At 32.3% G+C, this 13,860-nt stretch overlaps 1 protein-coding gene across 13 annotated transcripts in view; it reads left to right on the forward strand.

The window, feature by feature from the left end:
* Positions 1-13,860, forward strand: part of LOC130450233 (disks large 1 tumor suppressor protein) — a 1,338,131-nt gene that overhangs the window by 823,480 nt on the left and 500,791 nt on the right. For 9 of the 13 annotated variants that reach the window (XM_056788509.1, XM_056788517.1, XM_056788518.1 and 6 more), the window contains one exon: positions 9,069-9,275. In XM_056788509.1, coding sequence (XP_056644487.1) covers positions 9,069-9,275 — 207 coding nt within the window. The remainder of the gene's footprint in view (positions 1-9,068; positions 9,276-13,860) is intronic. The other 4 variants (XM_056788522.1, XM_056788521.1, XM_056788510.1 and 1 more) reach the window with 1 other exon arrangement.

Below are 13,860 nucleotides of genomic sequence, written 5' to 3' on the forward strand. Positions count from 1 at the left end.
TTTAGGTGATTGATTGATTAATATATATTTATAAATCTTTCAAAATTATTGAAAAAAAAAACGAATTTTGACACAGAAAATGAAACATAAACATATCAAAATGCCTAAGAAATAAGAAATTAAAGACATTTATTAGTTTTTATACGAATGGTTTTCGATCATATATCGACCATAGAAGAATTATTAACCATTATTCCAATGCAATAACCCATAAGTGGTCAGAATAATTATCTTTATTAAAAAATTGTTGCCTATACAAAGTTCCCGATTTGCGAATTGGTTTCGATAACTACTCATGGTGCTCCAGCAATGATTGGTAATAGAAAATGGCTTCGTTGTGTTCTGAAGTATTAGAATTCTATCATGTTATGGACATTGCAGTGAATTCTTTCACTGATCGAAAGTTTGTCACGTGCTTTGCTGAAAAAATGGCGATGAACACAGATCAGAATGGTTCAGTTAGGCTACATTTGACTTCTGTCAGAAATATTCTTATATTCACAAACTAAGCATGTTTCATATCGTTAATTAGAAGATCAAGACTTGATTTTGAATCTTTGTTGTTTTTGTGAAAAATTGCACCAACTAATCTACAACTACAGGGTAAAGATGAAGAGAGACATTTGAAGAGAAACTAAATAAGAAACCTTTTTTAAAAAAATATGTCCATATCATTATATTGATTCTCAACGAAATTAGATTAGATTGTTAATAATAAGTGAACTTAAAAATTTTTCCACTTACTTGTCTTAGCTGTTCAATGATAACCACGATATATTAAGTATAACTTAACTCTTTGTAGTACAAATTTAGCAGACTTGGAAGTAGAAATAACAATGATGAATTTCAAATACTGATAATAATAGATAAATATTCAAATATTCAGAGAATTGCTGCTTGTTGCAATTCTTTTTTGATCAATATATTAACGTGTTTCCACATTTTCCTTTATGAAATATCTTAACTTATCAACATTTGGAATCCTGTTGGAGAATTGTCATAAGGTTATACAGGGTGTGACAGATGTTAAAGTTCACTTGAAATTTTGCTTAATAAATCTAATATTATGTTTAATACTACTTGGTTCGAACCGTGTAACTAGCACCATCTATGAAAGTCAGACATAAAAACAAATTCAATGGATGTATCACCTTCCAAAACATATTCTTTTAAAATTTCAATACAATGTTGCCAGTAGTTGCGTAAAAAATATGTATAATTTTTTATCGACGCCCTTTATCTTGAATACGAATGGCGTTACAAGAATTTTTTACTGAGCAAACTCCAAATATTTTTCAGTTTTCTATTTATCCTAGTGATGGGATTTCTTTTTATTGAAACATCTTGTATAAGCCAAATTTTGGAAAAATTGCTGCACTTTATCTTACCAAAACTAAATTTTACAAAATAAATCGCCCCTAAGAAATGAAAATTTTACCACATCTGCTATTTAAAATACAAGTTTGCGATGCTTGTTTACAAATTCAGATTCAATTGCCAAATAGAATGTGAGTTAATTAGGACCCACAATTTTTTTCACTCACCTCAAATTTATTCAGGAAGTACGTCCAAATGAGCTTAGAACTACGTCGTAATTTCGATTTCGTTAACAGCTTGAGAATTAGGTTTCCAGCAGCATGTAAAAGTGTATGCTTTTAGTGTGTACGAGGCGTCCCGACGCCCAATATCGCGCAAGATCATCAAATAGTCGTGAAAACGCTATCATGAATTCAGTTAAACGAGCCGATAAAAATTAGAATTGTTCAAAGATGAAAACGGAGAAGAGTGCTCGGCATTTGCTATTCTGAAAAATGTGCGTGTGATTTCGTTAATTAATTAAAAACATTAAAATTCTTCACAGCTTTGTTAGTTTAATATATTTTGACGAATCTAGTATATTATATTCACAGGAAGTGCTTGATTGATATGTTAATATATGTAAAGTATATTTCGTTCAAGATATACGTTAAAACAAATTAATATTTTGGTGAGAAAAATTTATGTTTCATAATTATTCATATGAAAACAAATTTTACTATAATTTGTACCTTATTTCATTTGAATCAATACTGAAGCCGAGCTAAAGGGCCAACCAATTTTATAATATTTCCACAATTTTGTCTTTAATCTCCCAGTAAATTTCATTATAATGATAAATAACCATCAAAAAGCGATCGATTTCTGGAAAGAGGATTCCGCTAGTAAGCCCTACATATGGCTGGTTGAGGTCGTGATGTTGTTTACCCTTTAATGACTTCTGTGACCATTGTTCTAGGTTCTCGGTGTCTAATATTAACTTGAAGGTAGATTCTGACGAGGAAAGGTTTAGAGGCGAATAAGTCATATCCGTCTTAGATATAATCCGATGTAGGGCTGCGGTTACTGATTTTCTCTAAAAGAATTCACATGCTTTTTCAACCCGTCGAAAGTGTAAGTTGGCATTATCAATGAGCTCTTTTCCACCCTCTTTTCAGCTTAATTTTGTTCTCATAGTGGACAACTTTAAGTGGTAGTTGTCATTCTTCGTTAACGTTGTTCGTATTAACGTCTGAATACCTTCTAGCTCTGTTTTCGTCCATTTCAGGATTCTAAAAGTGTAAGTTAATAAAAGCATGGCGAAGGTGATTTCCTCGACAAAATTGTCGGCGTTTAATTCGGAATTTATAAGTGATTTTACTCTTTTTGTGCATTGATCCTAGATTCTAACTTTTGCTTACTTGTGATTCAATAAACTGGCTTCCGGGTATTTGTAGGTTTCCCCATTTTCCATTACCTGTACGAAATCTCCATTAGATGGTTGTACATTTTCGTTTATAACAATACCCTTCTCGATGTGTAGGGTCTTGCACTTAAGCAGTTCATACTCCATAAGTATATCAATGAAGAATGCACGTGTATTTTTGAATGGTGTTGCGGGTTGAGGACTGTCCAAAAGTTTTTTATAATGCCAACGTTTCGATGTTTTATTTGATCTTTATCTAAGGCTTTTTTAATTATTATCTCTTCGTGCGAAATATGTATATATCTATTGTATTTTTCGACTGACGTTTAATCATTTAAAGAGTCTTGATAAAGATCAAATGAAAGATCGAAACGTTGGCATTTAAAAAACTCTTGGACAGTTTTATTTTTGAGTCTTCAATACCATTCGAAAGTGGCCCGCCTCGGTAAGAAATATCTTTTTTAAATACCAATCCAATGGCTAAAAAACGTTTGCTGGATATAATCTTCCTTATTTTGAACTTCAAAACAACTCCACTAATAGTCATATCTCGATCTTCTTCATTTTTTTTTCAATCCACAAAATTCTTCATTATTAATTGTTTCTACTTTTATTCAATTATAATAATGATAAAAACAAAGAATATTCTCAGTTTTTCTGATAGTTCACATTCGTTCCGAATGATAGTTAACAATGTGCAAAAAATATCGATGAATCGTCCGTTATTTCAACGGCAACATGTGTTACACGCACACGCCTCCACATAACTATCCAGGGATATGTTAAGGAGCTCCATCTAACACTAGGCGTTGTGGCTGCAAAAGTAAGACCTGCATTGTAGTAAATAGTAAACATCAAATTCTTTTTGAAATTAGCAAAAATGGCTGATGACACTCGTAAAATCTTTTCCTCGCTAGAAAGTGTGTTTGAGTCTGATTAAAAAAAACAACTAAGAATGAGCCACGGTTGGATTGGTCGTCGACAAAGAGATCCGAATACATTCTTGCGAACTATCATCACGGAAAATGAAACCTGGCGCTACCAGTTCGATCCAGATTCAAAACGGAAATCAATGCAATGCAATATGGTTGTCCAAAATCCAATTCATCGATCAGGAATTCATTTCTTTGGCTGAAACCATGAAACCCGCATTTTAAGAAGAAGTTGTGAAACGGTTGCAACAAAACCTAGCCGTGGATTCTTATCCAGAATGACCCGCCTGCAGACTCTGCAATCCTCGTGGCGTAACTGCTCTGGATCAATAACTATAGTGCCCTGACCTGACGCATACGGAATTTCCGCGTGAAGAAGAAAAAATCTGTCGGTTTTCGAAAGCTCTATGAATGTTTCCAAAGGAGATTATTTATAAGGCTAATGCAGATAATTTTCTTGTATCTTCTGTTTTGTTTCTTCAATAAGACCACTTTTTAGGCACACTTTGTATATTTTAAGACTTGATCTCATACAGTGATAGATTCTAGGATTCTATATTCAAATTAATCTCTTTCCATGTCCACTTATCACCTTTTTCTGTGAAATAAACGGCAACAAATGATAAGGTTTTTAAGATGTTAAAATATTTCAATATAAATTTCTCAATTTCTAATTTCTTAGACATTTTGATATGTTTATGCTTTTGAATGTTCTTGATTTTAGGTGTCTCCTGTTTTAAAATTAGTTTTCTTATCTAATAATTTTTTAAAGAAAAGATAAAAATTGACGTTTCGCCTTTTATTTAAGTCTTTATCAAAATATTATTATATACAGACTTAAATAAAAGTCGAAACGTCAAATTTTATCTTTAGTCCAAAAATTTTAAAACAGAAGAGACCTAAAATCAAGAACATTTAAAATCATAAAAATATTTCAATATATTTATATGTAAACGTTTTTATTTCCTCGCACTCTGATCATTCTATAGAAAAAATAAAAGCAAAAATACTATTTATAAAGTCAGTTGTGTTTTGAAAAATAAGAATACATCGAAGTAAAGAGAGATGAAAATGTTAATATTAAAATTTATCTAAATGAATGCAGAGATGGAATAACTTGATACTTATATTTGCTCCTAGAAACTGAAAACGACTGCAAATTTTGCACAATTTCATCATAATTTGCTTTTTCTTGGTTAATTAACAAAAAACTTGTCCAACTTCATTTTCCGAAACAGTGATAACTTTGTGAAATGCCGTATTTGTTGAAATATTCTATTTTCAACCTGTCTCATACTGAGATTATGAAATTTTCTACAATAGTATATTTTATAAAAAGTGTTGAAAATGGAAGTTTCCGCATAACTTTGCTGAATTCAGATTCGAAGCACATAAAAAACGCAGTTAGTGTTTATATTTCAAGTTACAAAAAATTCCATAATTCTCTCGAATTCCCTGTCACTTGCCAACGGTTCAAAAGTCAAATTTAAAAAAATGTCGATAATCATGGATTTTCTGTGCAAAATAAAAACACACAGCCGTCGGACAATCGGATTTCTCAAATTTTCCATTCCACACAGGTATGCGTTCGTTTCTGTGTTGACATTGTTTGCAATTTCAAATTTTCAATAAGAGGAAACTGTATGAAATATGTCATATTTTATAGTGGTTATCGGCAAATGTAATTAAAACATACCTTTTCTTGTCCAATGTTTTGACAAATTGCATTCTCCTTCCTAACTTAATATATAAAAGTGGAAATATAATTTTGTCTCTGCCCTTATTAGTTTTACCAGTACTTGAAGTATTTCTTCCAATTTCCAAATAAGGATGAGTTGCTCTACTGACTCTCATATAAATGATTTAACGGTAGTTCGTGTATCCACATTGTTCACTTACTAGAAAATAAAACATTTTCGGATCCACACAGATCCAGAATCCATTGATGCTCCGAGCAATTATTTTTCTTTTAGTTCTATTGAATGAACAATTGGAATTAATGCAAATTTATTTCCATTGTGCAGTGAAATGCATTATAAACGTCTTTCTAACCGTCAATAGAAAGGCACTACACTATTTTTTAGCTCTTTCTATTCGACATAAAATTGCTCATGCATCTCGTAGTATGCATGTTTGTTTTTATTTTTTTTTATGTTGTTTCATCTTTAGTTGATGGTTTGGGAATATTTTTGCTTGGTCTTCTATGGTGATTGTTCCGTTGTTTTCTCCAAGCTAACGAGTATGTTCCACAATTCCGTTGTTTCTGTTGTTATTTGAGTTATTTAGTTATTTATACTTTATATTTATTTATACATCGTAAGTAGTCCTGATTATTTTTCAATGTCTATTATTTGCATGAGTCCTTTACTATCCTGTATCCTCATCGCATATGGCCTATATGCTTTTGGTCTTCTGTGAATTAGCTTGTATGTTATTGATAGTTTTCTTGTCCAATGGATAATTCTCAAACTTCAAGTTGAATTTATAAACTTTTACACAAGCAAGTTCACACTTGATGGCTATTTATGTTCGACGGTCGCGTTCCAGCGTATAGCTAATGAAAGCAAGTATCCAAGTCATACACAGCAATAATAAACAAATTCAAGCATAACTAGGATAGAAACGATATTAACAAACCTAGGAATTGCTATAAACAATTGAAACAAATTACCATGGTTCTACCATGCAAATGATATGTATAAATAGTAATATTATTTTATAGTTTTGTGTAATGACATTTCTAATTAGCCCAAATAAGGCCATTCAATTGAATACCTAACGACGATAGCAAGAGAGGAACAATAAACAGTTTCCAAAGAAAACTTAAGAGTTTAAAAACCCAACTTTATTCTAATATGAGAAGGGTTGAGGTTTTCACTACCAAAATTTTGATTTTCCAAATTAGTTTCGTTAGCAAAACTTTTCGGACAATAATGATTGTATTTTCCTTTTCTTTATTTTTTTCAATCAATCATGTACTATTTTTAGTTTCTAGTAGGCCAAAATATTTGAAGATTTTGTCACACTCTAGTTATTTTTTATCCTCCGTAACCTGATTCATCCTTTCTTCCTCCTTCCCCTCTATATATTATTATTATTATTATTATTATTATTATTATTATTATTATTATTATTATTATTATTATTATTATTATTCTGGCACATGTATGGATTCCAAAATCGATTTTAATACCTTGTATCAGCCATTTATGATTGAAATGAGTTGTTCATCCTTTCTTGTCAATGGAAACATGGTTATGCAAAACAGAAATTGCGACAGGGAGTGACCTTGAAAAATGCTTTTTTCTTACCGCTTGAAGATTGAGAAGTATTTTTCATGGTAATTACGCAGAAATGAAGGATTCCTCTGTCTACGTAGAATACTTGTTTTCTATCCAGCTATGTGGGACAATGTCGAAATCTTTTCAGTAGTCTATCCAAGCCATTGCAATATTTTTCGATTTTATTCTTTGGTATTATTGTTATTATTAGTTTTTTATAAACCATATATTAGACTATAATTTTTAATTTATAAATTTCTCTTATTTCCTATTCCTTTGATCTTTTGATATATTTATGTTTCTTAATCGTCTTGATGCTTGTTCTCTTCAGATTTAAAATTAGTTTTGAAAGACGGATAAAAATGTTTTTGTGGTAATCAACATCTATGACTTATATCTTTTCTCGTTTGTAATCTACTACAGATTGAGTTCAAAAAAGCTAATATTCTTCATTAAAAGCTTCATTAATTTCAGTTTCTAGAAACGTACAAACAAAGTTTATTATCATCTGATATCTAATAACTCAATTATATAGATACAAAATAAATAAAAATTGTGATCAGAAATCTGTGAAGATATATTTATTATTGTTAGCTAATTTCGCCGGTTATGTAACTCAATGTTTCTATGAATCATCATTCAAGCACGATTAATAGAAAATGTTAAATTTGGTGTCGTGTTTTTAATAAAGTTTGGTTTAATTTCGAGAAAATGATTGATTGGGTATCAATCGTACGTCATTCTCAAAGACGCTTTTCAAACTATATGTACGGAGTGCCGAGTAAAGTTCGTAAACATAGACAAAAGTTTATAAAAAGAGAAGTGGCCATATCAGGTCCAAATTGTAGAGGTAGTACTAGTTCCAAAGTACATCACGATTCGAATTGCTCGTGCTGCTGGGCCGGAGATAAAGTACAGGTATGGACATATATACTTATCATTGTAGAATTTATGTTTGTTCATTACAAAATATACAGGATGTTTGGTGTATTGACGCAAACGTTTCAGAAACTTTTTATATATACATATAACTTTTTACTTCTTAAACGTTTTTATATGTTTTTCGTGATGATTTGTCTTGATTCTAGGTCTCAAGAGACCTTGAAGCCTAACACATCACAAAATAATAAATAAATATATACGGGTTTTTACAACTAAGACTGTCTCCCTTTTCTCAATGGTGTTTTCCATCTATCTCTGTCCTCCTAGAAGCCGTCCTGTAATTCCCTCTTCCTCATTGCTTCATTGATATATTTTGAGGTTCTGCTCCATGGTTTCTAACCATTACACATTGCGCTGTATCATCGTTGATAGTTAGGCGTTTATTATCTGATATAAACTTTCAACTTTATTGTGATAGTAGAATTTGCGAATATGTGTGTCTCTAAATCAGCCTAAAATAAAGATAAATGGAAAAAATAAAAAAAAGTTCATTCGCATGCATCAAGAAGTATCTCGGTGTATTTATCACGAATACTGCTCTCTAAGAGTTCTTAAGCGAAGATATCCGTCTCAAACTGAGCGATAGAGAAATAAATCTTTCCACTACTTAATTCCAAAGCATATATTGAAGGATTTCAATTCATTTCACATAAATACCTCCACGAAGACATTAAAAATGGTTAATATTAGAAATAATGACGTTTTCAAGCAACTGGAACTATATCTACCACCACGATATCACAAAACTAGCATCACAACTGTCACTGAACTAGAGAATAATAAAATATACTGAACACACTTTTCACACTATACCAACACTGTCTGAAGTACGTTTCGATTACCGTTAAGTTATCGTCTTCAGAAACTGAAGGTGAACTGAAACTTACCAAATTTGTCGTGATGAATCGTCTTAATTTAGTTAAAGAAAACTTATTACCTTGACCTACCTACTTATATTAGATTCTCCCACCCCCAAATGCTCAGAACTTCCAGCTTACTTAAGGAAAAAACATATTTTTCGGTGGGAATTTTCCAACAGGTAAATGAGAACCTCCACAACTTCCATTAATGCAGATACACGTTGAATAAATGAATTCAAATTGATATTATACGAGACCAAGTCTTTTTTGACACTCATCAAATTATATAATATCGAATTATGGTGTGCCTTATCAACGTGTTTTGTTTCAGCAGAAATCTCGCTATGCAGAAGACGAGATGCCGCCTCCCCCTTCGCCTCCTCAACAACATCCGGCCGTTACTACGGTCATTGCTCACGAAGGAAGCGGAAGGGTTTCGAGGCAAGGATCTCTGGATCGGGGTTCGTCGGGTCATATTAGAACTAGAGTGTCGAACGACAGAGAACAGCAGATTGGGAAGGATCACACGCAGATAATGGTGAGTAAATTTAAAATGATTCTAGAATGAAATGGTTAGATAATTATTGCATGAGATGAGCAGACTTTTCTGGCTTTAGGAATTGACGAAATTTCTAATAAACCAGGAGATATAGACAATACTTTTTTGTTATTAGTTAACCTTATTTATTAGAAAAAGCTATTTGAAAAAAAACTTTCGTGTTGAAAGCCTAGTTCTATTGCCTCTGAGTACAAAACGGAAATTGACTGCTTCTAATTGATTGAAATTTTAATACACTCTTAGTTCAGATTTTTCCAGTGATATATCACTATACTGATCTCTCAAAATTAACTAACTAAATTAAGTATTAAGTAAATGGGCCACAATGATGTGTGGTGTTCGCTTGTCTGTTTGAGGCAGGGCCAAATTTTTTTGAGTCATCGGCCCTATCTACAGAAAGGTTACAGCAAAAAGTGCATGAACTCTTCAAAGATTATCGGCAAGCTTACATAAGCGTAAAAAGAAGCTACCTTTATGAAACGCTGGGTATATTTGGTGTGCCAGACAAGCTAATAAGGCAGGTGGTTATGACACTATGCAATATCGACTGCAAGGTGAAGGTAGCCGGCATGCCAAATTAACGTCAGACGAGGTCTGAAGAAAGGAATTGTTCTTCCTTGTATTGTGTTCAATCTAACCTTGTAAAGAATATTTAGGAGGCTGTAGAGTAAGCCTGGAGAAAATCTACTTAATTAAGACAGAAGGTGGCCTACGCAGACGATGTTGACATGCTAATTAGAAGGAAAATAGAGCTTAAAGAGGAATTCCGGACGTTCAATGAGAACCCAATCGAGCACGGCTCAGTGTGAACGAAGCTTAAGTGAAGTCCGCGCTCATATCGCGCAGCTGACATCATGCAGACATTGCAGCGTTTACGGTAGATAACTGCACCTTCGAGCATGTCGACAACTTCAATTACCTTGGCTCTTTCATAACTGAAAACAACGAATCTGCACTGGAGATACAGGAGAGAGTGAAGCTGGAAACAGTGCCCAGAAGGTGGTGAAATCTTGCCTTCTCAGCAAACGCACAAAAGAGAGAATCTACTGCACAGAACTTATGGCAGTTGTCATGTATGCTTCTGAAGCCTGGGCAATAACTACTAGAGACAAACTGAAGCTCAACTCGTAGGAGAGGAAACTACTTCAACGCCCAATCCAAGACCAAAGCGCATCCTTACTAAATATATATCAAAAATGACAAACAAAGATGCCACAAAGAATAGGACTTAAAATAATTAGATGTCCGAAACTGTAAAGTAAAATATTGAGAAGAATGGAGGACAGTTGTTCAAAGACCGTAGCGCCAAGGTGACTAAAATAAGGTTTGCTAATTTAGACAGATCTAAAATACTCGGAGAATGACTTATTAAGCAATTTTCACTGACCTATACGCATGCAAATTAATCCATTGCATAGAAACTTTTTATAACGTTGATTTCTTACAAAATTTTATTATTACCTCAAAAAAATTGTATGACAACAACTGAGGAGCTTTTGTTTTTAAGCTTTTATCTATTTTTAATATTATGGATATTAAAGTGAGTGAAAACATCCACCAAAAGTATGCAATATCTAGAGAACTGTTTATCGCTACCTAACTATTGCAGGGTCAAAGTGATTTTCAATTTTCAAATTCATCGACTTTTTTATTTTCCTAGCAGTGCGTCAATAGTGAAAGAAATCGGCAATTTTTGCCTTTTTTCGTATTTTCTCGTATTTTCGATGGACAGGATAAATGTATGTATAGGTTATAAGTATGGACTGTCGACAACTTATAGCGTAACTTTGCTGAACAGATCGCGAATGTGTCTACTTTCGGATGGAATAAAAATAGTTTCATATTGGGGGACGGTGCGATTTGACCCGATTGACAAATAGGTGAAATTTTACATTTTTCATGACAATTTTCATGACACACCCATTTTCTCTCTGACCATTTTGAAATTCCTTGATTTTTTTCGTTCTTCGGGTTTTTGTCTGACCACTCTGAACCCAGTATTGATATATTTTTAAAATAAGAATGCTACTTAACAAAATATTAAAATCCAGGGTGTTTAATTTCAGTTAGAAAGTTGATATCACAATTTGACACTTGGAATGACAGTTTGCAGTCAGAGTTTACAAAAAATTTGATGGAAATTATTAAAATTTCGTGGATAAATATTTTTCTATGTTCAATACCAACTGCGATAAATGAGATGTCACATCGAACTAAAAATATTGAACACTTTATAACCGCCGATGATAATTTGAATAAAACAATAGCTGGTAACGCACACGTCTACTCCTATGGCACTATACGACAAACCGATCGCGAGTTAAGTGGGCGAGCTTCATAAGAAAATGATCTTCTACGCACATTCCTTAGCTGGCCCATTAACTTCTTAACTGGACTCTATTAGTAATCTTCAAAACTTTTAATAGTGGTTATTATATCTGTAGAAAACATCTTCATTGGGTTACAAATTTACTGAGGGCTACAGAGTAGGCAACCTCTCTTACGTCAAGCATGAGGGTTAACTTCTGTTGTGAATTATTCAATTAATACTAGCGGACCCGAGATACGTTGTCCTGTCCCACGTCTTGAATGTAAAATTTTGGAAATTAGCTGTAACAATTAGACCGTTTTGATGATAATTTTTATCAGAAACTTATTACAATACCTAACGTAATTACGTATGTATGTATGTATGTATGTGTTTTAGTATGCTTTCAGAGATGTTGAGTGCAGAAGCTGTGTTGAATAAGAATTTGAAGTCGTATTATTTGAAGGTGAAAAGGTTGAATCTTAAACTATTCTATAACGGATATTTATTCTTAGATTATCGTAATGCCATTGGATCTACAATATTTTTGAGAGGTGTAAACAAATAAATTCCATGGTTTTCCCACTCTCGAGCACGCAACGAAGAAGCAAGAAATAAATTTACGGTCTTTACGCAAAAACAACTTTGATTGAGATGTGTCTCCATCTAATGGCGTTTTCAAAGGTTCTGGTGGCGGATTTACTGATGGCCGATTCAACTTTGTATTTGAAAGCATGACAATATTGACATTCTTATCCATACTACCAATCATGATTAGCGAATGTGATGAATAGTCTATTTCGGGGTCATATTCAAACGTAAAAATACACAACAACCAATGTAGGTTCCTTCTAAAAGTAAAAGTTTACAGGGCTAAACAAATATTGTAATTATAATTTCATTTCTTAGTTATGTATATTCACTATTGCCAGTACAGTATAATTCAAAATGAGAGATAATTTTTTCTATATCTTCTATATCTATATCTATAATTGTATCTCTGATATCTATGAATTACAAAAAAAAAATTGTAGGTTACGATAGTTATGTAGGTTAGGAAAATTTTATGAAGAATTATATAAAATATGTACTTAGAAACAGTAACAAATTTCAAAATAAATAGTTTAAGTAATATCCGTAAGAAGAAAGTAATCGATGTACCAAAAAGTAACAAATGTGTTCGGCCGAACTGTCTTTATGAAGCTTCTTTCAGATATGTATCGTTTAGAGTAGCATAGCAGTAGGAATGTTTAGACACTATACTCCGTATACATAAGGTCTATAGTCTCTATAGTTTAGACTATACTTAGAATCTGATCTCAGCGCCATCTACCAGGCACAACTGAAACTCAAATATACTTTTGAATATCAGACACGACTGCAGCGCAGTCTGCAGGAATTCTATGGGAAACGTTCTAACATCAACAACAATTTAAAGATAAATAAATTCATTGATAAGACATTATCTAATTGGTTGAATTGTGAAACCATTCTTGAACCCCCTTGAATACACACAAAAAATTTCATTAAAATCGGTCCAGCCGTTTAGAAGGAGCTCAATTACAAACACACGTACAGAAGATTTATATATATGTATAAAGATTTAATGTGTGGGGCTATTTCAGAATCAAAAATTTTATGACTTCAATTAATATTTTAATTTACAAGACTTATATTTATTGATGTAGATGTTCACTTTAATCAGGTATTTATTATCATGATTATTACATTAAGCTCTAGCTCTGTACTGTTATTTTATTGACGTTAATTTTGTTTGAATTAATTATCAATCCGCGCTTTAAAGTAAATTCATTTTTTTAATGATAAATATCAATAAATATCAAATTTATTAACATATCGTGAATGAATTTTAACAAAAAATTATTGTAACTCATATTGAATGAACTCATATTCATATACAATGAAGAAAGAGGAAACGAAGAAAAAAAAATCTGCCTCTTGGCATACTAATCTAGATTGCAGCATAGGTTTTGAGAAAGGGATGAAATTGCAAGTATGCCAACTGCAGTTTTTAACTGAAAAAATAGGATTACTAATAAAGAAAAAATTCACAATAATTCTGAATGATATTTACCAGCTTCAAATCAAGCCTATTGAGAGAAAAGCTTTTTAAATGATTGTCCATGTTAGAAAAGTATGCGGATATTATTTAATATAGCTTTTCTTTGGATGGGCGTAATTTGTAGCTTGTAAATATCCTTCATAGTTATTGTAATTTTTTAGCAGGATTTCTAA

Source organism: Diorhabda sublineata, chromosome 11 (assembly GCF_026230105.1).
Source record: "Diorhabda sublineata isolate icDioSubl1.1 chromosome 11, icDioSubl1.1, whole genome shotgun sequence".
Lineage (NCBI taxonomy): Eukaryota > Metazoa > Arthropoda > Insecta > Coleoptera > Chrysomelidae > Diorhabda > Diorhabda sublineata.